Source organism: Pantherophis guttatus, chromosome 14 (genome assembly GCF_059756535.1).
Source record: "Pantherophis guttatus breed Tessera chromosome 14, ASM5975653v1, whole genome shotgun sequence".
Lineage (NCBI taxonomy): Eukaryota > Metazoa > Chordata > Lepidosauria > Squamata > Colubridae > Pantherophis > Pantherophis guttatus.
Genome location: NC_142076.1, coordinates 5200913 through 5228826, shown reverse-complemented (window position 1 = coordinate 5228826; position 27914 = coordinate 5200913). Strand labels below are relative to the sequence as shown.

At 43.7% G+C, this 27914-nt stretch overlaps 1 protein-coding gene across 8 annotated transcripts; it reads left to right on the top strand.

The window, feature by feature from the left end:
• Positions 1 to 762: 762 nt before the first annotated feature.
• On the top strand, positions 763 to 27914 carry METTL22 (methyltransferase 22, Kin17 lysine). 8 transcript variants are annotated; one of them, XM_060692991.2, is made up of 12 exons: positions 763 to 873; positions 2874 to 2931; positions 3580 to 3732; positions 5755 to 6117; positions 7952 to 7992; positions 8072 to 8216; positions 8894 to 8965; positions 11689 to 11742; positions 16447 to 16527; positions 19553 to 19655; positions 22603 to 22771; positions 27723 to 27914. In XM_060692991.2, the coding sequence occupies exons 3-12, from the start codon at positions 3627 to 3629 to the stop codon at positions 27786 to 27788; spliced, it is 1200 nt and encodes a 399-aa protein (XP_060548974.1). In that variant the 5' UTR covers positions 763 to 873; positions 2874 to 2931; positions 3580 to 3626; the 3' UTR covers positions 27789 to 27914. The 8 variants fall into 8 exon arrangements, with proteins under 8 accessions (XP_060548974.1, XP_060548977.1, XP_060548976.1 ...); XM_060692993.2 differs by having other exon boundaries at positions 772 to 873; positions 22621 to 22771; XM_087878574.1 differs by having other exon boundaries at positions 776 to 873; positions 5755 to 6009; positions 22621 to 22771.

Here is a 27914-nt window from a genome sequence, read left to right as displayed (position 1 = left end):
TTCTATTCTACATTCCACTATTCTATTCTTCATTCCAATATTCCTATTCTATTCTATTCTTCATTCCAATATCCCTATTCTATTCTATTCTATTCCTCTATTCTACATTCCACTATTCTATTCTTCATTCCAATATTCCTATTCTATTCTATTTTATTCTATTCTTCATTCCAATATCCCTATTCTATTCTATTCTTCTATTCTACATTCCACTATTCTATTCTTCATTCCAATATTCCTATTCTATTCTATTCTATTCTATTCTATTCTTCATTCCATTATTCTTATTCTATTGTATTCTATTCTTCATTTCAATATTCCTATTCTATTCTATTCTATTCTATTCTATTCTATTCTATTCTATTCTATTCTATTCTTCATTCCATTCCATTCCATTCCATTCTCCCCCTGCTCCAACAGGAGACCTTATAACATTCTGGACAAATGACAAGTGGAAGAGCTTGCCTTCCTAGTCTCTTCTTAAAAATCCTCTAGTGATGGAGCATCACAACTTCTGATAAATTGGACTTTTAATTGCAGCTAAAGTTGAAGTTCCCTGAAATATCAAAAGGAGAGAGAGAGCTTAAGTGCCTCCATTTTGTTCAGTGAGGACTAATATACCCATCCCGTCTAGAGCGCAGGTTGCCATAGCAACCCTGAAAAGCGAGAGGAGGACGATCCTTTCAGGGCGGAGAGGAACAGCCCCGCCCAGTAAGGTACCGTCGTCAATGATTGGTCAGTTCGCGCGAGAGGCGGGGCGCTACAGAAGGCATGAGCCGGAAGTCGGAAACAGGAAGCAGCTGTTGGGGGGGGAAAGAGAGCGAAACAATAATGGTGGTGTGTATGTGTCGCGTCTCTGAAGCCCGGCGGGAGGTGAGTTCAGACGGAGCTAAAAGGGCTTCGGGAGCTGTTTGTCTTTCAGCGAGCCAAAGTGCTGCGCTGGGCTGCAGGAAGCCACCGGGAAAGGGGAATAGTGGGAAAGAGGGTTCCTCTGCGCGCTTGCAGAGTCCCAGTTGCCCCTCTTCCCCTTGGAAGGAAGGACTGGAAGGAAGGAAGGAGGAAAGAAAGACAGGGAAAGAAAGGTGGAAGGAGGGACTGGAAGGAAGGTGGGAAGGTGGGAAGAAAGGTAGGTGGGAAGAAAGATGGAAGATGGAAAGACTGGGAAAGAAAGGTAGGAGGAGGAACTGAAAGGAAAGAAAGGTGGAAGGTGGAAAGAAAGGTGGAAGGAAGGACAGGAAGGAAGGAAGGTGGAAAGGGGAAAGAAAGGTGGAAGGAGGGATTTAAAGGAAGGAAGGTGGAAAGAAAGGGAAAGAAAGGTGGAAGGAAGGACAAGAAGGAAGGAAGGTGGAAAGATGGGGAAAGAAAAGTGGAAGGAGGGATTGAAAGGAAGAAAAGGAAAGGAAGACAGGGAAAGAAAGGTAGGAGGAGGAATTGAAAGTAAGGAAGATGGAAAGGAAGACAGGGAAAGGAAGGAAGAAAGGACAGGAAGTTAGGAAGGTGGAAAGAGGGGAAAGAAAGGTGGAAGGAAGGACAGGAAGGAAGGAAAGGGGAAAGGGGAAAGAAAAGTGGAGGGAGGAACTGAAAGGAAGAAAGGTGGAAAGATGGAGAAAGAAAAGTGGAAGGAAGGACTGGAAGGAAGGTGGAAAGATGGGGAAAGAAAGGTGGGAGGAGGAACTGAATGGAAGGAAGGTGGAAAGAAAGACAGGGAAAGAAAGGTAGAAGGAGGGATTGAAAGGAAGGAAGGTGGAAAGAAAGACAGGGAAAGAAAAGTGGAAGGAGGGATTGAAAGGAAGGAAGATGGAAAGACAGGGAAAGAAAAGTGGAAGGAGGGACAAAAAATCCAAACAGGATTGATGGCCAGGTCTGGGAGAATTCTTAAGAGACACAAAGTAAGGATGAATTTGTAAGTCATAAGTCACATTGGTTTAACTGTCTCCCAAAGCAGTAACAATAACAGAGGTGGAAAGGACCTTTGAGGTCTTCTAGTCCAACTCCCTGCTCAAACAGGAGAACCTATACCACTTCAGACAAGTGGCTGTCGAGGCCACTTAAAAGCCTCCAGTGATGGAGCATACAAAACGTCTGAAGGCAAACCTTCTACCGGCTGATTGTTCTCACTGTAAGGAAATTTCTCATTAGTTCTGAGCTGGATTTCCCCTTGATAAATTTTCATCTGTGTAGCTCTGTGAACTTGCTGGCTTTCCTCCCCTCCTTGTGTCATTGTCATCGTCCGTCCCCACAGCAGCAGGAAGATCTGCCCTCTTTGGTTCATCATTCTGAAAAAGGGTGTCTCTACCCATAAACAGATTACCTCTAGCTCCCCATCGTACATGGGTACATATTTTCAAGGGAAAGGAGACTTTTTGCAGTGAAGAGAGGAGCCATGGTTTATTATGTGAGAATAATATTACCCATTTATGAATGTGCTTATCCATGCAAATTCAATAGACTTCAAAAATGATTTTTTAAAAAATTTGATTTATATGCCGCCCTTCTCCAGAGACTCAAGGCGGCTTACAATGCGTTAAGCAATAGCCTTCATACTTTTGTATATTTATACAAAGTCAGCTTATTGCCCCTACAAACTGGGTCCTCAATTTACCTACCTTAGAAAGGATGGAAGGCTGAGTCAACCTTGAGCCTGGTGAGATTCGAACTTACAGTAATTGCAGACAGCTGGTGTTAATCAATTTTAAAGGATTTGTTTCTGAACTGTGCTCCTTCCTAATTTATCTAGAGACTACATGCTTTCTTCATACACAGTACTATTTCTTCTACAGTAAGACTCACTTTGAAATATGGTATACAAATGTTATTAATAGTATGCATAAAATAGCAAGTAATCCATTTTATTTTCTTCTTTAACCGTGCAGACTCAATCCTATTTGCTGTTTAGCAAGTTCTGCTGAACTCTTTGGAGCCTACTCCCAGGTAAATGAGTAGAGGATTGCACTCTGAACTCTTGTGTTTTGCACACAAGGCTGTATTTTTTTGTGAAATGTATGCACAAGAGTGCCACACCTTCAAAATAGGTTAATACAAAGACGTGTGAAGTATGGGTAGGCCTTGAATTAAAACCATTTCTTTAGTGACCATTCTAAGTTACAATGGCACTGAAAAAAAGTGAATTAAGACTGTTTTTCATACTTGAAACCATTGCAGCATCAAGCTAATGGGATGTACCATATTTTTCGGACTGTAAGACGCACCGGAGTATAACATGCACCAAGATTTCGAAGAGGAAAGCAAGAAAAAATAATAGTTTTTGGCATCCGGTTTTTGCCCTTCCCGGCCCCCAGGAGCACTCTGCAGGCCTCACAAACCCTCTGCGCATTCAATTTTTCTGAAAAATGGGCCTGTTTTTGGCAAAAACGGGACACGCAGTGCAGAGTTTTGGGAGGCCAAAAATGGCTGTATTCGGTGTATAAGACGCACCAACATTTCCACCCTTTTTAGAGGGGGGGAAAGTGCATCTTATACTCCAAAAAGTATTGTACCTATGTTGGATTTTATAGGCAGATGTGAAATATTACAATCTTTTCTGTGTCGATTAGGATGTTGCTTTTTTTGTAATTATAGATGATCTGGTCCCCAGTGCATCTTAGTTGGAGAAGGTGAGAGAGGCTATGGATGAAACAATATTTCGAAGTGATACAGTACTCTCTGATATTCACCTCCACACTGCAAACAGAAGGCATTTTATGGTGAGGTTGAATGCTGTTGGCCAGCCAGGTAATATAACAGTTAATGCCATCCCAATCAGGTGTGTATGCAGTTGATTGAGAGAGAGGAAGTGTTTGAACTCACAGAGCTTCCAGGGTTGTTGTGTAGTTATTTGATTTTTTTGCTTACTAGCATTGGCTAAGACGCTGAGCTTGTCGATCAAAAGGTCAGCAGTTCAGCGGATCGAATCCCTGGTGCCGTGTAACGGGATGAACTCCCGTTACTTGTCCCAGCTTCTGCCAACCTAGCAGTTCGAAAGCACGTAAAAAAATGCAAGTAGAAAAATAGGGACCACCTTTGGTGGGAAGGGAATAGCGTTCCATGAGTCTTCGGCATTTAGTCATGCTGGCCACATGACCACGGAGATGTCTTCGGACAGCGCTGGCTGATCGGCTTTGAAATGGAGATGAGCACCACCCCCTAGAGTCGGGAACGACTAGCACATATGTGCGAGGGCAACCTTTACCTATTATGCAAACCCAACCAGCTACAGTTCTCAGCCTTGGTTTATGGTTTAATGCTTAAGAGGATGCAATAAGGAAAAAGAGGAATCTAGCTATGACAAAGAGGAGAAACAAGGATATGCATGAGATAAGAGAAACTGAAGAGTGGGAGGGGAAGAAACTAGCAGAATGCATGCCAGTAAGAAAGGGACCACGAAGGGGCTTATAGAACATTTAAGTACAAAGAAAGAGAACAGAAGAAAACAGAAATGGAACACAACTGCGAAGCCCAAGAGAGAAGATATTTCCCTATATCCGGTTTGAAATCCTCAGAATGTCTGTTGTTTGGAATTATTGCAGAATATAAGAGGACAAGAATGGGATCAGTAGATGATAGAAGTGAAGAAAGCTGAATCATTAAATATAGGAATTTTAAACCTCTGCATACATAATTATGAGTTCAGTTTCAGATAGTTTCCAAAACATATGAAATGCCCAGTTAAATTGGTGGATGAGGTATGTCAAGTAACTGTACAATAAAGTTCAAGGGAAAGCAGTCCCTAGAACTTTAGAAAGTCTAACTTTCTAAAGAAAGGTGGAAGATGAAACGGTAAAAGAAACGATGATCTGTTGGGCAAAAAACCTCGGGCACAATATAGAATTAGAAAAGTGGGACAAATTGTGGAATAGAAACAATAAATTAACAATGGCAGTAGCCTATAAAGAAAATTTGTATAAAATGTTCCACATGTTCGCACTTGGCACCAGCGAGATTGGCCAAAATGTTCCCAAATCTATCACCTAATTGTTGGAGTTGTGGTTACAAATTAGGCACATACTACCATATGTGGTGGATGTGCCCCAAGATAAAAAATTTTTTGGCGTAAAATTAAAAATTGGCTGGAGGAAATTACCAAATTAAAAATGGAATTTAAACCAGAACTCTATTTATTAGGAATAATTAACCCAAAAATAGACAAATCCGTACAATATCTAATACTCCATATATTAACGGCAGCAAGGATTACCATCGCATATGGCTGGAAACAAAATAATGTACCAGGAGAGGAAACAGTAATTCGAAAAATTCTACGATGTGCAGAAATGGATAAGATGATGCTGGAAATTAAGGAGAAGGAAGAGTCAGAATATTATAGAGTGTGGAATAAACTATAAGATTGGTTAGAAAAAAAAATCAAAATAATAATTTGGAATGTTAATTTAATCGGGTTAAAACTAGGAAGTGTACTGAATTACTGAATAGTGTCAACCAGATAATGATGGTTTTGTAAATAGATACTAATGTAAATATAAGTACGTAGATGAACAATTGAATAAGAATAGAGAATATATATCCATGTCGATACAGTAAGCTGTAAAATAATATATGATGTAATGTTATGTTTGTTACGTGTTTTTAATGTGTTTTTGTTTTTTGTTGTATTTTTCTTTGTTTTTAAAACTTAAAAACTCAATAAAAAATATTTTTTTTAGAAAAAGAGTCTAACTCTCCTTTTTTAAGTTTCTTTAAAGGTGCAGATCATCTGCTTGCCAAGGTAATCTATCAACTGAAATTGTTGCCTCTTAGTCTTTCTCTCGCAGTTCAGACTCCTTTTGGATGATAGCCAGAGGGACCCCGAAAAAGAAGAGAGAGGCCACAAAACATCCCTGGGCTGCCAGAGCAGAAGTGAGGAAGAATTCATTGCAGAGGACAGAGCTGGTGATGACGATTCTCCAGACAGTCCAGAAAACAAAGGTGACTCCTGCAGAGGATTTGAGGCCTTGTTGGATGAAGATGGGGACCTGCAGGTGGTCCGGAAAGCTCCCCTTCCTCCTGCAGGAGGTGAGGATCAGACGAGGACTAAGGCCTGCCCCATCATTTTGAGTAAGAATGGAGATGTCTTGGAAGAACAAGAACATGAGAGCGACGGTTGCAATATTGTTAAAATAGGTCAGTCACACCACAATATTTAACTTTCATGCAAATAGTGCTGAACTTACAACCGATTGCTTAGCAAGATTATTGTAAGGTCCTGCCTCGCCAGTCTTCTCAAAAGAAAGCAGAACTCTTGAAAACGAAATCCAGTTCAAAAGGAATCTTTTATTGGAAGACTAGCTGATAACCCGGTATTTATTTATCCCAATCCTGTATTAGACAGGAAGAGCAACTTCACCCTGAGCCCTGATTTCGGCGAGAATTAAATTAGTTAAAAATGTTTTCCCTGTGCCCCCAGAAGCGTCAAGTAAAATGATACCACCTTGTTGTTTTGCTAGCTGATCCCTGATCATTTGGTATGCTTTTTTTAAATCTTGATTTAGAAGTGGCTTCTTGTCCGTGATATATGCACTAAGCTGTTCAGCGTTGTAGTCCTTTTCTCATATGTAATCTCTGTGAAGTACGTCGTGTCAGTCTCGTAGTGGTGCAGGCAGGGCAAGTTGCAGTAATGTTTTATTGATCATGGCCATAGATAGATTTGTCTTCAAGAATAATCAAAGCCTTGTTGAAAATGTCCGGACCAAATCTAATGCTGGATTTTCCCCCTTACCAGAGGGAGCCCCCTTGTGGAGTACTGTGAAGCCGTTACCATGACAACTCCATTGTGCTGTACAGTAGAAGCCATTTTAAGGCAGTACAGTAGAAGCTATTTTAAGGCACAACAGGCTGTATCTTAACAGAACCCCTCCCCCCCGAGGGGTGTTAGGGGTGTCTTACCCCCACGGTATTTTTTTCCATAGAGTAAGTCATCTGTGTACCAAGTTTGGTTGAAATTGCTCAAGACGTTCCAGAGTTATGCTGGAACACACACACACACATCCATTTTTATATATATAGATTGGGACAACAAGAGATGTAGGCAGGAAGTGACTTTTCCCACTTAAAACGTTTGTTTAAACCATTGCAGACAGAGCCCCTCCCAAAGTGCAATACATCATCGAGCTAATCCCGGCTTTGTGAAGATGTGATGAGAAACTCCAGAGGAGTAGTGATAAACGCAGGTCTCCCAGGCAACGCTGCTGCACTTCTTCAGAGACGAGATAAGGCAGCTGCTTGAGGCACATTCCATTCCCCCTCCCAAGGGCCCGAAAGTTACAGCAAAGCAAGGCAAGAAATAGAAACACAAATCCAACACAGAGATCCCCCCTAATCCTCCCCCCTCCCACCAGAATGACAGCGTCCCTATAGGAATCTATGGGACTTGACAGTTACAATGGATCTCCCAGGGCTACCAGAACAGAAATGAGGAAGAATTCATTGCAGAGGGCAGAGCTGGCGCTGAAGGCTTGGATTCAAAAGTTCTGAGAGTGGAAGGAGGGTAGCCACGTGATCACATTTGTATACTCGACAGCTGGCCTGCATTTACAGTCATTGCAGCATCCCACAGTCACATGACCTCCCCCAATTTACAACATTTACAATATGGCTGGCTGGGGAATTCTGGGAGTTGAAGTCCACGCATCTTAAAAGTTGCACAGTTGACCAAACACTGCTGTCCAGGGTTTGTTTTTCACTTTTGGGGCAGAAGAAAAAATCTCTTATTTTTATTACAACAGCTCATATTTTCATTCTCTCCATTTCTGATTCCTTGCCCTTCCTACTCTTGATAGAATGCGAATTATACTTTTTTCAAGCAATATCTCAAAGAGAAGGATTTTCCGCTCTTGCCTTTTCGTCTATTTTCTGAGCTTTGTTGCAAAAGCAGTTTTGAGGAGAATATGTTTTTTTGGGGTGGGAATAATGAATTTGGCCTAATGGAAAAGATTCTTCATCTGTTTTGCTGTTCCAGAGCACACCATGGCGACACCTTTAGAAGATGTTGGGAAGCAGGTAGGAAGCTGGCTTGCTGTCCCATTTCCCGCCTGTTTTAAGTCTGCCCCACATACGATTTTTCTCTCTGGTTTTGAAGGTCTGGCGAGGAGCTTTCCTGCTTGCTGATTACATCCTCTCGAAGCAAGATATGTTCAAGGGTTGCACAGCGCTGGAGCTTGGGGGAGGAATTGGGTTTGTCAGCATCATCATGTCAAAAGCTGCCAAGACCATTTATTGCACAGGTATCTCTTTAGTTCAACTCTTTGGGTGGTTTGGAAATCATAATATTGGGATATACTCCTACCCTCAAAACGACACTATAGGGCACTGCACGTCAGAACTAGACATAAGGACAGTTCCCCCCCCCCCATGCCATCACTCTGCTGAACAACTAATTCCCACAATACTGTCAAACTATCGTATTTTTCGGAGCATAAGACGCACCTACCTTTTTTGGGGGAGGAAAACAAAACCTGCCTCTGCCTCCCAGCAATTTGCCTCCTTGCATCAAACAGCCTGTTTCATTTTCAGCACAGCCTGATTAGCACAAGAAAAAAGAATCTGCCTCTGCTTTCATACTTAAGGTGGGACTAGAATTCACAGTCTCCTGCTGATTGGCCCAAAGTCATCCAGCTGGCTTTCACGCCTAAGGTGGGACTAGAATTCACAGTCTCCTGGTGATTGGCCCAAAGTCATCCAGCTGGCTTTCATGCCTAAAGCGGGACTAGAATTCATGTTCTCCTGGTGATTGGCCCAAAGTCATCCAGCTGGTTTTCCTGCCTAAGGCGGGACTAGAATTCACGGTTTCTGGTGATTGGCCCAAAGTCATCCAGCTGTTTTCGTGCCTAAGGCAGGACTAAAACTTCCCCAAATTGTCTCTTTGGGATTTTGATATCTGTCATCTTTTTTGTTTTTAAAGATGTTGGTGAAGACCTACTGAGCATGTGTGAACGAAATGTAGCCTTAAACAAGCACGTCACTGAGCCAACAGGTAAAAGACGAGTTTGTTCCACTGATTCTAAGGAGGTCTGATGCTGAACAAACCTGCATGAGATTATGTTGCAATGTGCTTTCAAGATTGTTCAATTTTTTCAAATCCAGCAAACTAAAACAAGCATCAAATCTGAAATATATTATTTAGTGGTAGGTAGCTCATGCAGTTACTTACAGTATATTTTAAAACGTATGATCTTGAGTGTTGCTTCTGGACCACTTTAAGGCCTTGGTAAGGCCACACTTGGAATCCTGCATCCAGATTTGGTCGCCACGATGTAAAAAAGATGTGGAGACTCTAGAAAGAGTGCAGAGAAGAGCAACAAAGATGATTAGGGGACTGGACGCTAAAACATACGATGAACGGTTGTCTAGTTTAATGAAAGGAAGGACTAAGGGAGACATGATAGCAGTCTTCCAATATCTGAGGGGCTGCCACAAAGAAGAGGGTGTCAAGCTGTTGTCCAAGCACCTGAGGGTAGGACAAGAAGCAACGGGTGGAAACTAATCAAGGAGAGAAGCAACCTAGAACTAAGGAGAAATTTCCTGACAGTGAGAACAATTGATCAGTGGAACAACTTGCCTGCAGAAGTTGTGAATGCTCCAACACTGGAAATTTTAAAGAAGATGTTGGATAACCATTTGTCTGAAGTGGTGTAGGGTCTCCTGCCTAAGCAGGGAGTTGGATTAGAAGACCTCCAAGGTCCCTTCCAACTCTCTTATTCTAAATTCTAAATGGCTAATATTGTTTTATAATTTTAGTCTGGGTGTTGGAAGTTCTATAAAAGAACAAATGATGAACCAAAAAAAAAAATTAGTCCCTTGTCTATCCTTCAGTCCTCATGGTTCCAATGGTTATCTGAAAGAGTATTTGCGTACTACACTTTCTTCTCCTCTTGATTGAAGAAAAGTACACTGCATTCCTCTACCTCAGGGGTGTCAAACTCACGGCGTCACAGCAACATCACGTGACATATCGGGACTTTTTCCCCCTTCGCTAAACCGGGCGGGGGCAGAGCTAGCACATGACGCATCCGGCCTGTGGGCCGCAAGTTTGACACCCCTGCTCTGACTAGTACATGATACTACAAGTAGTCCTCAACTTAGAACTGTTCATTTGGTGACCGTTCAAAGTTACAACAGCACTGAAAAAAAAAGTGACTTACGACTGTTTTTCACACTTATAACCACTGCAGCATCCCCATGGTCACGTGATCCAAATTCGGATGCTTAGCACCTGGCATGGATTTATGATGGTTGCAGTGTCCCGGGGGTCACATGATCCCTTTTTGCAACTTTCTAATGAGCAAAATCAGTGGGAAAGCCATATTCACTTTAACAACTGTGTCACTAACTTAACAACTGTCAGGGTTCCCACCTAATCAAATCATGAGCCTCGAGCCAAGCTTCAAAAGAAATCCCATTATTTATTACGTTCCAAGTGAAGCTAACTCTGACCCCATGTAATTTACGGCCCAGTTCTGACCCTGTTTCCCCCATCCCCCTAAGATATGTCACCAGTCACATTCTCCCAAAAGATTACTCCCCTCCAGCCACTGTGGGTAACCCTGGGAGACGGCCTTGACAGAGGTATAGCTGGAATGTACTTTTGTTTTTGACTGACCTGCTGCCAAGTTCGTTTTTCCATCCCCCTTGCCTATGACAACTCAAGAGCAGACCAGGGATGCTTTGTGAATTGACATAGCGGTCCAATGTTGTAAAATGGGGCAAAATTCAACAGATGTCTCGCTTAGCAACAGAAATTTTGGGCTTAGTTGTGGGCATAATTCGAGGACTACCTGTAATTTACCTTCTTTTTTTCGGTATTTATTATGGCTATAGAGCAGCAATAAGAGGGTAGGATACAGTCATTTAGAACTTTTAAAAATATAAAAGTTCTAAAAATAGTTATAAAAGGGGGGAAATTTAAAAAGTTCTTGACCTAAAGTGCATGGAAGATATATAAGGAAACAAGAAAAGATACAGAATGTGTAAATGTCTCCATAGTACATAGCACAGGTAATCCTCAACTAACAACCATTTGTTTAACAATTCTAACTTATAATGGTGCTGAAAAATGAGACTTACAATCCATCCTCCAGGTTATGACCATAACTACTGTATTTCCCTGAGAATAAGCCCTATCCCTAGTATTTCTAACTGGAAAATAAGCCCTAACATGATTTTTCAGGATGCTCGTAATATAAATCCTACCTCCAAAATAAGACCCAATTAAGCTCGTCAGCCAGACAGATGCATTTAGTCCACATTTCCCTTAAAATAAGACCTAGCTGGAAAATAAGCCCTAATGCATCTTTTGGAGCAAAAATTAATATAAAACCCGGTCTTATTTTTGGAGAAATATGGTAAGTCACTTGATTGTAATTTGGGCTCTTGGCAGCCAACTCACATTTACAATACAATCTCCCAGGGCTGCATGATCACAGTTGGCAACTTTCACAACAAGCAAAGTTCATAGGGAAAGCCAGATTCATTTAATAGCCATGTGATTCGCTTAACAACCACAGTAAAAATGGTTGTAAAATCAAGTCCAGGCATGCAGTGGCCAGCTCAGCAACAGCTATGCCAGTCCCAATTGTGGTTGTAAATTGAGGACCACCTGTCCTAAGAAGCACATCGTACATTCTTGTTTATTTTATGTATTCTTTGTATACTAATAGTTTTCTTTTCTTGCCACTTATTATTTTGCTGATTTTTTAGGAAGCGAAATCAGAGTTAAAAAACTGGATTGGCAGCAAGACGATTTCTGCACTGGTATGTAAGCCTTCTCTACAGCTGGTTTTAAGATTTTCTTTCCAATCTCTCATTTAAAACTCAGGATTTATCTGAGATGATGACACTAAAGGCTTTGCCTCTGAGCGTGTACAAAATGCATTTTTGCCCTTCATTGAGTAAACCATAGTGTTGCTTGGCTTAATTGGGAGGTCAAAGTCCTGAAGAACAGAATGTGAAATTAAGGTTGCCGCGGACAACCTAAAGCTTCATGTAAAGAAGAGAATGACTATCCCATTTTTTTTCTTTTTATTGAGATGGGCAAAAGATGCCTCTTTTTAAAATCTAAAATTTGCTTGTATTACTTCATGCCATGAAGGGCCCTGGCACTTAGAATAAATGAGGTGGAAAACATAACATACATTGTGGCCTGTCGGCCGCCAGACCCTCCAACAGCCAAATCAGAGGAGGAGGAGGTGTGGGAGTCAGGGCCAGCATCAGGGCAACTTGGGAGCTCAGAGGGGGAAGAGGGAATGGAGCTGGCAGAGAGAGAGACAGAGGTGGAGCCTTGGCTGTCCATCAGCCCTCAGATGGAGAGTCAACAGACCCCAGGTCTGGAGGTAGCTGATGAGGAAGAGAAGGAACAGCTGGGTCCAGTGCCTGATGCATAGAAGGCAGAGGAGAGGAGAGCAGTGGAAATCTGTGGGCCAGTCCTTGGGACGGAAGAGCCACTGCTGCTAATGAAGCCCCACCCTAGGGGCTTCATTAGGGGATCTGGGGATAAAAGGCAGGGGGCGGAGATGAATAGGTGTGGCAGATACCTATTCATCTCCCAGCTGGACAGACTTGTTAGCCTGCGGTGAGAGAGAAACTTTTATTAAGAGCTGGCACTCTTAATAAAGGAATCTTTTGAGTTAACTTCAGAGGGTTTGTCATATTTGCAGAGCTGGGTCAGAACAACATAATGGAAATGTCAGCGTATGAATGATGAAAGAAAAGAGACAAACAAGCAATTGTGGTTGGGAACAGGCTAAACCAAAACTTCACAGAGAGGGTGGGTTCTTCTATAAAATCCGATGTGTAACGGGCTCGGTCTTGAGGTGGTTGCATGCTCACTCTGTCAGATCCCTAAATAGAATTATGATTTTTATTATGAAATAAAAATCAGCCTTAATCTCTGAGCTTGAGGTTGCTGTTGGATTTTTCTCCCAAAATTGCTGCTGCTTTTAAATACATCCAATTTCTTGCGGTCAAAAGAGCAGTACAGGTTAAATGTATCTTACAATTTGTTTAATTTATTTTGAAGAAAGCAGTCGTTATTCCTGAAGAAAAAATGAAAGTACAAGCAAAGACAAAAAACGGGGGGGGGGGGGAATGTATACTAACAATGAACGCACTACTATAGTATGAACAACGCAACGTATTATTGTCAGATATTACAGAATATCTGCCATTGTAACAACTATTGCTGTATCTTTTGATTGGTAGAGAGTATCTCATTTTCCAGCAGCCCCTCCTTGACCCCTGGAGTAAAATCACTTTTCCAGTTTCTTAACATAATTCTTTTTGCCATCTCTACCCCATCCTCCATGCTTGGTACAGCCACAAATCCTAATAAACAGTCAAATTCCAGAGTGCTGGTATTTGCTTCAATTGTTTTTGTTTTTGTTTTGTGTTTTGTGTTTTGTGTTTTGTTTTTTGTTTTGTTTTGTTTTGTTTTGTTTTGTTTTGTTTTGTTTTGTTTGCCACCTATCTTGCCAGATTTTTAGCATTTAAAGACTTTTATGCAAATCCATTACAATGGATTTGTACATTAATTCAATGCATTAATGTACTATAAGAGCCGAACTGGCACAGTGGTTAGAGTGCAGCACTGCAAGCTACTTCTGCTGACTGCTAGCTACAGTTCGGCAGTTCAAATCTCACTGGCTCAAGGTTGACTCAGTCTTCCATCCTTCCAAGATGGGTAAAATGAGGACCCAGATTGTTAGGGGCAAAAGGCTGACTCTGTAAACCGCTTAGAGAAGGCTGGAAAGCTCTGTGAAGCGGTATAGAAGTGCTATTGCTATTGGCCACCCTTCCTTCCTTCCTTCCTTCCTTCCTCCCTCCCTCCCTCCCTCCTTCTTTCCTTCCTTCCTTCCCTCCCTCCCTCTCTCCCTCCCTCTCTCCCAGTGGTTAAAATGCAGTATTGCAAGCTAACTCTACTGACTGCCAGGAGTTCGATTCTAATTGACTCAAGGTTGACTCAGCCTTCTATCCTTCCGAGGTGGGTAAAATGAGGATCCAGATTGTTGGGGGCAAGAGGCTGACTCTGTAAACCGCTTAGAGAGGGCTGTAAAAGCACTGTGAAGCGGTATAGAAGTCTTAAGTGCTATTGCTATTGCTATTGCTATTGCTATTGCTATTGCCTTTCCTTCCTTCCTTCCTTCCTCCCGCCCTCCCTCCTTCCCTCCCTCCCTCCCTCCCTCCCTCCCTCTTTCCTTCCTTCCCTCCCTCCCTCCCTCCCTCCCTCCCAGTGGTTAAAATGTAGTATTGCAGGTTAACTCTACTGACTGCCAGGAGTTCGATTCTAATTGACTCAAGATTGACTCAGCCTTCCATCCTTCCGAGGTGGGTAAAATGAGGATCCAGATTGTTGGGGGCAAGAGGCTGACTCTGTAAACTGCTTAGAGAGGGCTGTAAAAGCACTGTGAAGTGGTATAGAAGTCTTAAGTGCTATTGCTATTGCTATTGCTATTGCCTTTCCTTCCTTCCTTCCTTCCTCCCGCCCTCCCTCCTTCCCTCCCTCCCTCCCTCCCTCCCTCTTTCCTTCCTTCCCTCCCTCCCTCCCTCCCTCCCTCCCTCCCTCCCTCCCTCCCTCCCAGTGGTTAAAATGTAGTATTGCAGGTTAACTCTACTGACTGCCAGGAGTTCGATTCTAATTGACTCAAAGTTGACTCAGCCTCCCATCCTTCTGAGATGGGTAAAATGAGGACCCAGATTGTTGGGGGCAAGAGGCTGATTCTGTAAACTGCTTAGAGAGGGCTGGAAAGCGGTATATAAGTCTAAGTGCTATTGCTGTTCCCCCAAACAGCCCAAATGATTACATGCTCATGTCACATGGGTTAGTGGGCCCCCAAATTTTTACAGCTCCAGCATCGGAAATCCGATGTCCATCCTTTAACTGTCTTCTTTGGGCGGTCCAATATACCCTTAGCTAAGTTAGCTACCATTGTTTGATAAATCAACCTTAATCTCAGATCTGTAGATACCATCCAGGGTTGCTGCTTACTTGCTAACTAGCTTCAACCGAAGAAAACAGCTTCATGTTTCACCCACTGGGCTGTGACCAGCTGTGCCAGTTCTACCTGTGTCAGGACTGCCTCCTCAGTGGCCAAGACAGGTAGTCCTCAACTTACAACCATTTGTTTAGTGACTGAAGTTACAACAGCGCTGAAAAAAAAAGTGTCTCGTCATGTGATCAAAATTCGGGTGCTTGGCAACTGACTGGTATTTATGACTGTTGCAGTGTCCCAGGGTCATGTGATCAACCATTTGTAAACTTCCCAATTGACTTCCCACAAGCAAAGTCAATGTGGGAGGCCAGATTCATTTAACGACCATGTGATTCACTTAATAACCCCTGTTATTCGCTCCACAACCAAAGATAGCAAAAATGGGGCAGAATTTGCCTAACAAACGCCTTGCTTAGCCACAGAAATTTTGGGCTCAATTGTGGTCGTAAGTCGAGGACTACCTGTATAGAACAAGGCATAAAATCACCCCAAAATCGAGCTTCCTGACTCTTTTCTTCCTATTGATACCGTTTTTCCTTGCACAGCATGGAATTTAATTTAAATCATAGGCCTACAGATAGAACCTGAGACAATTCTCAGTTCCCTGTGGAATCTCCAACACTGGAAATTTTTCAGAAGATGTTGGATAACCATTTGTCTGAAGTGGTGTAGGATTTCCTGCTTGGGCAGGGGGTTGGACTAGAAGACCTCAAAGGTCCCTTCCAACTCTGTTATTCTATTCTATTCTATCTTTAGACCAGGGATGTCAAACTCGATTTCATTGAGGGCTGCATCAGAGTTGTGTTTGACCTCAAAGGGCCGGAGGGGCGTGGGAACGGTGGGTGTGGCCAGGGTGGGCGTGACACGGGACTTGTGTCGGGGACACCTGTGGTGGCCAATTGCTAAGGCAGAACTTCCCTGAGACCCTCACTCTCATAATCTCATTCATTCATTCATTCCTTTTCTTTTTCCTTCCTCTTCATTCTCCTTTCTTCTTCCTTCCCTTCTTTCCTTCTTTTTCCTTCCTCGCTCTCTTCCCATTTTCCCTTCTTTTTCTTCGTCTTTCCTCTTTCCTTTCTCCTTTCCTGTCCCTTCTTGGATGCTCAAATGCAAAAGGGGAAACATTTCTCCTTTTGTTTGGTTTTTAGTTTGTTTGGATAGCCCTCTGCCAGCGAAAACGGAGCCCTGGGGTGGGTTTTTTGCTGCCAGAGGGCTCCGGAGGCCATTGCGGCCGAAAACAGGGCACGGGGAGGGGGGCAGCACGCACGAACCCTAACCCCGAGCTCCATTTTTGCTGGCAGAGGCACCGCAGGCACCTTTGCTGTTTCTAGGCTGGTGCTGTGGGCCAGATCTAAGCAGCCCACGAGCCAGATCTGGCCTGCGGCCTTTGAGTTTGACAATCCTGCTTTGGACAGTTTGGGATATGCAGTAAATAAGTATTGTATATATTTTATTTTACTTTTTGCTGTAGATCCTGAGGATTGCTTCAGCTGGTCCAAAAAAGAGATTGCTGAGCTACATGACCTCACCACTGTGATACTGGCTGCTGATGGTATGAAAAAGGTTTGGGAATAGATTGTTGAGGCTATAAAACATGCTAATCAGCCTTAACGAGATTGGAATGTCTGAATCGGATTGGTTCAGGGAAAGGTTGATTTAAGATGACAGTTGCTTCAGGTAAAGGTTTGTGCACAAACCTTTCAGTTCTTGGCCTTAGTTGTCAATCAATCAAAGCCCAGGTTCATTCTGTACTTCAAATCGGTTCAGAAATTTGAATTATCAGAGGAATAGCTATGAAAAATCGCAGCCGCATATTTGTAATATTTGTAATAACCCTGTTTGTTTATTCATGTCAAAAGCATCCCAATTAAGATAAGGCATTATTTATTTATTTATTTATTTATTTATTTATTTATTTATTTATTTATTATTTATTTATTTATTTATTTACATTTTTATGCCACCCTTCTCAGGGCGGTGTACAGCCATACTAAAACATGTATATCTACAAAATTTAAAAAACAATTTAAAACAAATTAAATGATTTGGCTCTATATTAAAAACTAAAACACCCATTAAAATCTGTTCTCAAGCCAGCCCAGCCTGTTGAAACAGTAGAGTCTTAAGGGCACGGCAAAAGGTGCGTAGATCCGGGATCCGCCGTATCTCCGGGGGCAGTTCATTCCAGAGGGCAGGTGCCCCCCACAGAGAAGGCTCTCCCCCTGAGGGTCGCCAGTCGACATTGTTTGACCGACAGCACCCTGAGGAGTCCCTCTCTGTGGGAGCATACTGGCTGGTGGGAGGCCGTTGGTGGCAAAAGGCGATCTCGTAAGTACCCAGGTCCTAAGCCATGGAGCGCTTTAAAGATGGTGACAAGCACCTTGAATCGCACCCGGAAGACCACCGGGAGCCAGTGCAGCTCATGCAGGAGCGGTGTTACATGGGTGTGCCGTGTCACTCCCATAATCACCCGCGCGGCCGCGTTCTGGACCAGTTGGAGCCTCCAAGTGTTCTTCAAGGGGAGCCCCATGTAGGGAGCATTACAGTAGTCCAGATGGGAAGTGACGAGGGCGTGAGTGACCGTGCGCAAGATAAAGTTTAAAATATAAAATGCAAGATTAAAACAGGTACAAGCTAAACAAATCTTGCCCAGAACATTTTTAATGAAGTGTTTGGAATCATTATATAAAAGAATACTTTTTTTTTGTTGTTCCAAAATTTTTATTAGTTGATCAAAATATAAAATAAATACAAAGAAAAAATGAAATAAGGGAGGAAAAGGGGAAGAGTGGAGTCACCTAGAGGTGGAGCTCTCGCCTCACATTCAGGAGGCTGTTGAGTTCGATCCTAGGTAGAGGCAGATATTTCTCTCTCTGGGGGACGTTGAGATTATATCTGCTGAATAGAACTCTGCATTGGCGACCTGGAAGGGCATCCGGCCAGTAAACGCTCAGCTCCATTCAGTTGCACAGACTCCACCCCACAAGGGATTATGGGGTTGTTAAAAGACGATGATGATGAAGGGAGGAAAAGGGGACAAAAGTGTAGAGTAGAGGGGGAGGGGGGAAAGAAAAAAAAGGTTTGACTTCTAACTCCTTTTGGTGCAGTAAAATAAGGCAATAACATGGAATCATGGTTTTAAAAATTCAGTAAGCCATTTTGTGATCACAAAAATGACACAATGAAAAAGTAGATACCATTTTAAAATAAATAAACTATAATTGGAGCCACTTTTCAGGCAACAATATTGAAATTAAATAAACACACCCAAATTTAATGTAGTGGCGAGAAATGCTCATAATAGTTCCAGGAAGATAAGACCACTGCTTGGAGAGATTTTGTCATTCAGTAATGGAAATTATGAATTGACATTTGGAATGTTCCTTATAAAAGAGTCCTTGGGGAAAATAGGAGGTGACATCAGAGTTTAGATTCTTTCTATTCATTAAATGAATTTATTTATTTATATCCCACCTTTATTATTTTTACGAATAACTCAAGACAGTGAACCCAAAGACTGCTTTTCCAAAAGGCAACTGGACCTCCTTGATTGTTGTTTTTTTTCTTTGAAATGTTTCACTTCTCATCTAAGAAGCTTCTTCTGTTCTGAACTGAAGTTCAAAACTGAGGAAGCTTCTTGGATGAGAAACAAAACATTTTCAAAGAAAAAAAAATAAAGAACCTTCAATTGTCTTTTGGAAAAGCACATTTGGGACAACCGTGACTTGGACGATTCAGAGGAGTGGTGCGGTGGCCTAGAGGTGGAGCTCTCGCCTCACAATCAGGAGGCTGTGAGTTCGATCCTGGGTAGAGGCAGATATTTCTCTCTCTGGGCACAGTGAGAATATATCTGCTGAATAAAACTTCGCATTGGCAACAGGAATGGCACCCGGCCAGTAAACGTTCAGCTCCATTCAGTTGCACAGACTCCACCCCACAAGGGATTCTGGGGTCATTAATAGAAGATGATGTTGATGTCATGGACGATTGAGAATCTCCATAGACATTTATTTGTACCCTATGACTATCATTAAGTGTTGTACCTTATGATTCTTGACGAACGTATCTTTTCTTTTATGTACACTGAGAGCATATGCACCAAGACAAATTCCTTGTGTGTCCAATCACACTTGGCCAATAAAGAACTCCTATTCTATTCTATTCTATTCTATTCTATTCTATTCTATTCTATTCTATTCTATTCTATTCTATTCTATTCTATTCTATTCTATTCTATACATCAAGACAGTGAACTACATCTTCCTCCTCCCATTATTGCATAAAAATCTCTCGGTGAAATTAAAAGCCAAATGTGTAGCTACGTGCAGATCTGTGTGTGTGTGTGTGTGTGTGTGTGTGTGTTGCCATGCCTGTCTCTTGCAGTTACAAAAACTCCTTCTCTTCTCTTGATGACCGCAATTCACCTGGAGTTCTAGTTTGTCAAATGTGAAGTTAACTGCATGCATTATAATGCAGTGCATCCTGAACAATAATTGATTGTATAAATCAGCTTTAAGATGGGAGGTTAATGCTTCTGGGTAAAACCTTGAAAACCTTCATCTTCTTTTATATTGCAGTATTTTATGATGATGACCTAACAGATGCTTTTTTCAAAACGCTGTCCCGAATCACTCGCAGCCTGAGGAATTCTTGCACCGTCTACTTCTCTATGGAAAAAAGGTTGGTGATTTAAACAGGTTAACAGAGTTGGAAGGGACCTTGTAGGTCATCTAGTCCAGCCCTCTTCCCCCCAAGCAGGAGACCCTACACCATTTCTGACAGATGGCAGTCCAGTCTCTTCTTGAAAGCTTCCAGTGATGAAGCTCCCACAACTTCCGAAGGCAACTTCTGTTCCATCGGTTGATTGTTCTCACTGTCAGAAAATTTCTCCCTATTTCTAGATTGAATCTCTCCTTGTTCAGTTTTCATCCATGATTCCTGGTCTGTCCTTCAGGTTCTTTAGGTGGAAAATGCACCATAACGTAAATAGGGCGTCTTGTTCGTCACAAACCAAGCAAAAACACAGCTTGCAACTTTAAGGCAACATTGGCTTCTCCGAATTTCCATCACAATCAATGTAGAAAAATACCAACCAAGGATTTTAGATCATTTTTATTTCTGGACCAGTTTAGAAAGCGGCCTTTAGTTTACAGATCGTCCTCAATTTAAAACTACAACCTTCAGATGTTGTGGGGGCTTCATCACTGGAGATTTTTAAGAAGAGACTGGACAGTCACTTGTCTGAAATGGTATAGGCTTCCATGATGGCGAACCTATGGCACGCGTGCCACATCTGGCACGGAGAGCCCTCTCTGCGGGCATGTGAGCCGTCGCCTAGCTCAGCTCCACTGCGTATGCGTGCGTGCGCCTCCCGCCGGCCAGCTGATTTTCTGGATGCGCAAGGGGCGGGGAGCATGGGGGAGATGCACATGCATGTGTGGGGGGTCACGGGCACGCATGTGCAGGGGCAGTGCGCGTGGGGTGTGGCATGCCCCCCCCACACATACACAGCCCGTTTTTTGGCCGAGGAGGCTGCAGGGAGGAATGCTAGGCCAAAAACAGGGCGGGGAGGCGGTCCGCCACCCCCCACGGCCCTTTTTTGGGCCCAGGAGGCTGCAGGGAGACCTACTAGGCCAAGAATGGGGGGGCAGGGGGGCGCATACGCGGGGGGCTCATTCGTGCATGCGCGGGGGGCGCTTTGCATTATGGGTGCCAGGACGCGCTGTCGCGCGTGCACATGCTTTCATGCACACAGTGAGAAAGAAGCTAGTCATCACTGGTAGAGGGGCTCCTGCTTGAGCAGGAAGCTGGACCTCCAAGGTCCCTTCCAGCTCTATTCTGATTCTGAGGACCAGAATCTCCGTGGCTAAACAAGATGCTTGTGAAGTGAGTCCCACCCAACGTTACAATTTTCTTTTGCCACGGTTGCTAAGTGAATCAGAGTCGTCATTGAGCGAATCCCTTTTACCCATTTACTTCGCTTAAGAGAAGCTGTCTTGAAAGATCACCAATGGTGACCACCTGACCCCAGGATGCTACAACTGTTGTTAAATGCGTATGCTGGTAGTGTTCTGCCCCAGCTACAGACCCCAAAGAACGCAGCACACACAAAGACCGTTCAAACCTTAATTTACTGAACAAACCAGTCTTTTACAGCAACGGCTGTTAATTAATTGCATTAACAGCCGCCAAGAATTCAAAGAATAATAACTGAAAGCTTATTATGGTTGGCAGAATGCCCAGAAACAATTTGCAGGAAGCTGATAAGATAAGCAAGACACAAAGGTATGTGAACTAAGTTGTTCCCTGCAAATTGCTTCAGTCGGGGTTCCTCCTTAAATAGGCTAAGGGAGTGGCCAATTAGCTCCAAGCCTTACTCTGAAGGAGACCTCCTCCTGAGGAGCCACTCCTGCCTTTTGGCAGCTCTGCGTGAAGAGGCTCCTCCTCTTCACTTAAGGGAGCTTCTGGAGGTTCTGAAGGCCCTGGCTGAATCCCCGCCTCTGGCAGCACATCTTCTCCAGCCTCCTCATTGTCCAACTCGAGTGCCAGCTGCACAGGCTGCTGGCGCAGCACCACACCAGCCTCCTTGCTGTCTGAATCAGCTACTAGCTGCACAGGCTGCGTACGGTTGCCAAAAACCAAAATGTTAATCATGTGACTCTGATGGTTGTAAGTGCAAGGACCGGTCGGTCATAAGTCACCACTTTCAGCGTTTTTGCAACTTCGAATGCTCACTAAGCGAATGGTTGTCAGTTGAGAATGGTCTGTATTCTGGCATGACTCCTGTACTTTGAGCAGGTTATAAATTCTACCCAAAAAAAGAGTGAACTTTTTTTCTCCTTCCTCTCTTTGACTCCACTGTCTTGACTTTTAACTCGTTCCAAAGATTTGAAGCCGAATAAAATGGACGTGTAAACCTTCTCTTTCCCAGACATGAAAAAGTTCCATACAGCAATAGGCACTAACAACGCAGGATTTTCACCTTTGGCGGTGTTATCCAAGTACAGGCGATTTGCTGGTTCTTTGTAACTCCAGCATCTGCTGTCAGGTTGATTTCATCTTCTGAAAGCCTTTTGCTGTCATTTTGGGGGGAGGGGCAGAGTGGGGCGGTGGGGGGGAGAGATGCAGCCGCATTTAGAAAAAAGATGTCAGGCCCTGCCTTTCCTCCTTTCCCCAAGAAAGTATAGACTCTTGAAATGTGGTATTTCAAAAGGAACCTTTTATTGAGAAGAAGTGATAGCGGGGCAGGCGAAGCAGACTCTAAATTCCCTCCCAAAGTATACCGTTAGAAACAGGGCTTTAGAATCCCTCACTCCAGTCCGAATGTGGATTCAGCCAATCCACAGGTGTGGAGATGTTATAAGGGGCCGTTCCCAGGACCTTCTTCCGCTTTCAAGAAACTGAAACGATCCACATGGCAAGCCTTCCTCCTTATTACATTCCAAAAAAAGGTGAGAATACTGCAGGGCGCTTAGGCGCCAGGAAAAAGGTTATAAAAATACAGCTTATCCCCATGCTTCCCCCCCCCCCACCTTCCCTCCATTTGAATGGCAGTATTATGTTATGGATCTGACAAAATAATTTTTTGAAACTGTTCTGAGAGACTTTGTGGGATGTGTCTGACCAGGTTCAACTTCACTTTAAGACAAATGGACGTTGTGTGCGAAGCCTACAATCACTTCCGGAGTACTTTGGAGGAGCTGCTGAAAACCAGCGATGGCGAGATGAGATACTACGTTCAGCTTGTTGAGCTGTCTTTTCCGCAGCGTATTGTTTACGAGCGAGTTCCGCAACTGGTGGGTATTGGTGTTGGCAAACTGCTTATCTGGTGTAATCGTACAAGCGGTAGAAAGTCAGGATGATGAAACAAGCACAAGACAAGAAACGGTGGATGGAAACCAGTCAAGGAGAGAAGCAACCTAGAACTGAGGAGAAATTTCCTAAGAGAATAATTAACCAGTAGAAGGGTTTTGCCTTCAGAAGTTGTGGGTGCTCCCAACACTGGAGTTTTTAAAGAAGAGATTGGACAACCTTGTAAAGTAGAGTAGAGTAGAGTAGAGTAGAGTAGAGTAGAGTAGAGTAGAGTAGAGTAGAGTAGAATAGAATAGAATAGAATAGAATAGAATTGGAAGGGACCTTGGAGGTCTTCTAGTCCAACCCCCTGCTTAGGCAGGAAACCCTATACCATTTCAGACAAATGGTGGTTCAATCTCTTCTTAAAAACTTCCAGTGTTGGAGAGTCCATGATTTCCGAAGGCCAAGCTGTTCCATTGATTAATTGTTCTAACTGTCAGGAAATTTCTCCTTAGTTCTAAGTTGCTTCTCTCTTTGATTAGTTTCCACCCGTTGCTTCTTGCCCTGCCCTCAGGTGCTTTGGAGAATAGCTTGACTCCCTCTTCTTCGGGGCAGCCCCTGAGATACTGGAAGACTGCTATCATGGCTCCCCAAGTCCTTCTTTTCATTAAACTAGATATACCCAGTTCCTGCAACCGTTCTTCATACGTTTTAGTCTCCAGTCCCTTAATCATCTTTGAACCATCCAATCATTGTCTGAAATGGTATAGGGTCTCCTACTTGAGTAGGGGGTTGGATTAGAAGACCTCCAATTTCCCATCCAACTCTTGTTATTTTACGTAAGTCACTACATTGTTTCAGTATTCGTTGCCTGGCTGAATTGATAAAACAGCTTGTACAATGTGCCCCAGACCCATTGTTTCCGATACACACAAAGAGAACATACTCAGTAGATTTTACTTTTCTGCTTGTGAGCTGTTGTGCCAGTTTGATGTAAGAGCGGTCTTAAAAACACCTGGGTTGAACAAGAACAGTTACAAAATGTTCCCCCTGCTGGAAGCCTCTATTTGAAGTTCTGAGCTGTACAAAGAAAGACAAAACATTGAATAAGCCTTATAAATTGTTTTCATGCTGGCCTATTGTAAAACTGGAACACGTTGCACAGGGTGGTGTGTGAAGTGCTGCAGCCCATATCTGATTTAATCTCCGGAGTAAGGAGTTGGGGGCTGATCGGTTACAGCAGCTCGGCTGCTATTTGCATCTCGATCAAGTTGTTCCGAAACAGGCTGAACCCTGATCCTGTTTCAATGTCTGCAACATAATGCAAAACTTGGGGGGAGGCAGGGGAGGGAGGGGAGATGAAATTATAGGAAACCAAAAGGATGATTGTCTCTCCAGCCAACAGTTGGACCCAAATGTTTGGAAGGTTTGCACCTTTTGTGCCATTCTGGGACAGAAGCGGAGAACACAGAAAATGCCTTTGATGAAAAGGGCTATTTTGGGCACAGCCAGCTTCAAAACATCTAGAAAAGTAAACGGACGAAAAGAAGCTACACCAGGGATGGCTAACTTTTTCCAGACCGAGTGCCCAAAGTGTGTGTGGGTGCGTGCGCACGCAAGTGCAAACCCCCAAAATACAACGTGCGTGCACCCTCTGCGCATGCGCCCCACCCCATGCATGCACCCCACTCCCCACGCGTATGTACTGCCCCTGCACTCCCCCAGGCCATGCCCACTGCGCGTGTGTGCACCACGTCCTCCCCCCGTGCATGCGCACATGCCCTTCCCCCATGCATGCACGTCAGAGACCAGACAATCAGCTGGCTGGCGGGAGGCGCACATGCGTGTTCTGCCCCGGCTACAGACCCAAAGAACGCAGCACACACAGTCTGTACAAACCTTAGTTTACTGAATAAACCAGTCTTTTACAACAACGGCTGTTAATTAACTGCATTAACAGCTGCCAAGAATTCAAAGAATAATAACTGAAAGCTTAGTATGATTGGCAGAATGCCCGGAAGCAATTTGCAGGAAGCTGATAAGATAAGCAAGACAAGACATAAAGGTATGTGAAATCCCTGCAAATTGCCTCAGTTGTCGTCCTTCCTTAAATAGGCTAAGGGAGTGGCCCATTAGCCCCAAGCCTTACTCTCGAGGAGACCTCCTCCTGAGGAGCCATTCCTGCCTTTTGGCAGCTCTGCGCACCCGTGCATCGAGAAGAGGCTCTTCTTCTTCTTCCTCTTTACTTAAGGGAGCTTCTGGAGGTTCTGAAGGCCCTGGCTGAATCCCTGCTTCTGGCACCACATCTTCTCCACCCTCCTCATTGTCCGACTCGAGTGCCAGCTGCACAGGCTGCTGGCACAGCACCACACCAGCCTCCTCGTTGTCGGAATCAGCTATTAGTTGCACAGGCTGCGAACGGGCCACAACAGCGCATGACTGGGAGAGCTGAACTGGGGCGACGGCTCACATGCCCACAGAGAGGGTTCTGCGTGCCACCTGTGACACGCATGCCATAGGTTTGCCATCACAGAGCTACACCAAATAATTTAGGGAATTCCAGAACATATCTGTTTCTTTCAACCCTTTCCTTGCACTCCCTATTCGTTATTCAAAAATATCCCACCACATTATCTCCCAAGTCCCCACAGCCAGCAACTGAATCACCCCAGCTGCTCCCTTTCCTGCCTTTCAAGATCACCACTTGGCAGACGGAAGTGAAATGCCAACCTCAGGATTTCCTGTTTGGTTGCAATATCTCCCACGTCCTACTTGCTGATACCCTCTCCTTTTTTTAGCCTAGAAGCTAAAACGTAGGAAGAATGATTGCAGGAACTGGGTATGTAACCTAGTCTAGTGAAAAGAAGGACCAGGAGTGACATAACAGAAGTCTTCCAGTATCTTAGGGGCTGCCACAAGGAATAGGGGTCCAGCTTATTCACCAAAGCATCTGTCAGCAGGACAAGAAACAATGGATGGAAACTAACCAAGGAGAGAAGCAACCTAGAATTTAGGAGAAAATTCCTAACATTGAGAACAATTAACCAGCAGAACAAATCACCTTTGGAAGTTGTGGGTGCCCCATCACTACAGGCTTTCAAAAAGAGTCTGGAGAGCCATTTATCAGAAATAGTATAGGTTTCCTGCAAGACCAGGGGTTTACAGATTTACAGATCAATAGAGTTGGAAGGGATCTTGTAGGTCATCTAGTCCAACCCCCTACCCAAGCAGGAGACCGTACACCATTTCTGACAGATGGCAGTCCAGTCTCTTCTTGAAAGCTTCCAGTAATGAAGCTCCCACAACTTCTGAAGGCAACTTCTGTTCCATTGGTTGATTGTTCTCACTGTCAGAAAATTCCTCCTTATTTCCAGGTTGAATCTCTCCTTGTTCAGTTTCCATCCATGATTCCTTGTCTGGCCTTCAGGTGCTTTGGAAAATAGCTTGACCCCCTTCCTCCTCTCTGTGGCAGCCCCTCAAATATTGGAAGACTGCTCTCATGTCTCCCCTGGTCTTTCTCTTCACTAGACTAGCCAGGCCGAGTTCCTGCAATCGTTCATCGTATGTTTGAGCCTCCAGGCCCCTAATCATCCTGGTTGCTCTTCTCTGCCCTTTTTCTAGAGTCTCAACATCTTTTTTGTAATGACGAAAACTGGATGTTATATTCTAGGTGTGGTCTTACTAAGGCTTTATAGAGTGGTATTAGTACCTCCCTTGATCTTGATTGTATCCCTCTGTTAATGCAACTTAGGATAGTGATATCAGATAGTGAACGAATCAGAGGCTGAAGCATTATGGGATGCTTACAGGCCCCGATTCCACAGTCCAGTGATTCAGCCGAATAATTGAATGGAGAAAAATCAGTGACTTTCATCCAGACTTAAATCAGACACTGCTTCCCTGCTTTTATTACATGCATTTCTTGTAATAAAAGGGAAGTAGTGTCTGATTTAAGTCTGTATGAAAGTCACATTAACAGAGGGATTAACAGCCTCTCAAATATAAGACTGCTATCATGTCTCCCCTGGTCCTTCTCTTCAGTAGACTAGCCAGGCCCAGTTCCTGCAACCGTTCTTCGTATGTTTGAGCCTCCAGTCCCCTAATTATCCTGGTTGCTTCTTCTCTGCACTTTTTCTAGAGTCTCAACTCTAGGGTTAGACTAGATGACCTCTGAGGTCCCTTCCAACTCTTGTTACCATTTCCGAGTTCGCCTCAGCTTTTTCTTAGCGGATCACCCATCATCTGCCCTACCATCATCATCATCATCATTCCCCTGGTTTCCCTTTTCTTTTTTTTTGCGTCCCAAATCCTTTATTTTCTTTTTTAATTTGAGAAGAAAGCAGATACTCTGCAGGTACACCAGGAAGTGCCCCAGGGTCCATTAATGTCCACAAGCTCCAAAACCTGGTCTACCATTTGTTGTCCCTGCAGATACCCAAGCAAATGGCAAAGTAGGGGGAAGTTTCTTCCTGCTTTCCCATCCTCATAAATAACGGTAAGGTAAAGGTAAAGGTTCCCCTCGCACATGTGTGTTAGTCATTCCTGACTCTAGGGGGTGGTGCTCATCTCCGTTTCAAAGCCGAAGAGCCAGTGCTGTCCGAAGACGTCTCCGTGGTCATCTGGCCGGCATGACTCAACACCAAAGGCGCCCGGAACGCTGTTACCTTCCCACCAAAGGTGGTCCCTATTTTTCTACTGCATTTTTGAAGTGCTTTCGAACTGTTAGGTTGGCAGAAGCTGGGACAAGGAATGGGAGCTCACCCCGTTACGCGGCACTAGGGATTCGAACCGCTGAACTGCCGACCTTTCTGATCGACAAGCTCAGCGTCTTAACTACTGAGCCACTGCGTCCCTTAAATAAATAAATAATAAATAAATAAATAAATAAATAATGGTACAAGTCCTGAATTGTATGAGAACCCTAAAGGATGTTGAATATCTTTCCTTTGGTAGGAGCTGTGGAAGCTTAGAGCTCAGAAGGTACCCGGCGGATCCCATCCTCAGCTCCCAAGAGACTAAAAGGAGACGCAGTGGCTGCTTCTCTCAATATCAGCTGATCTTGTGATGTGAAATAATCTGCGATTGAAATAAGGAAGCCGATAGAATTCAGACCCGTGTCAAAAACAGATTAAACATATATGTGGC

Bases quoted from the DNA above. Each gene is read 5' to 3' on its own strand.
- METTL22 (XM_060692991.2), top strand. From the start codon at position 3,627: ATGGATGAAACAATATTTCGAAGTGATACAGTACTCTCTGATATTCAC. The intron at 11,743-16,446 runs GTATGTAAGCCT...TTTTTGCTGTAG, and splicing joins GCAAGACGATTTCTGCACTG to ATCCTGAGGATTGCTTCAGC. The intron at 16,528-19,552 runs GTATGAAAAAGG...TTTATATTGCAG, and splicing joins TGTGATACTGGCTGCTGATG to TATTTTATGATGATGACCTA.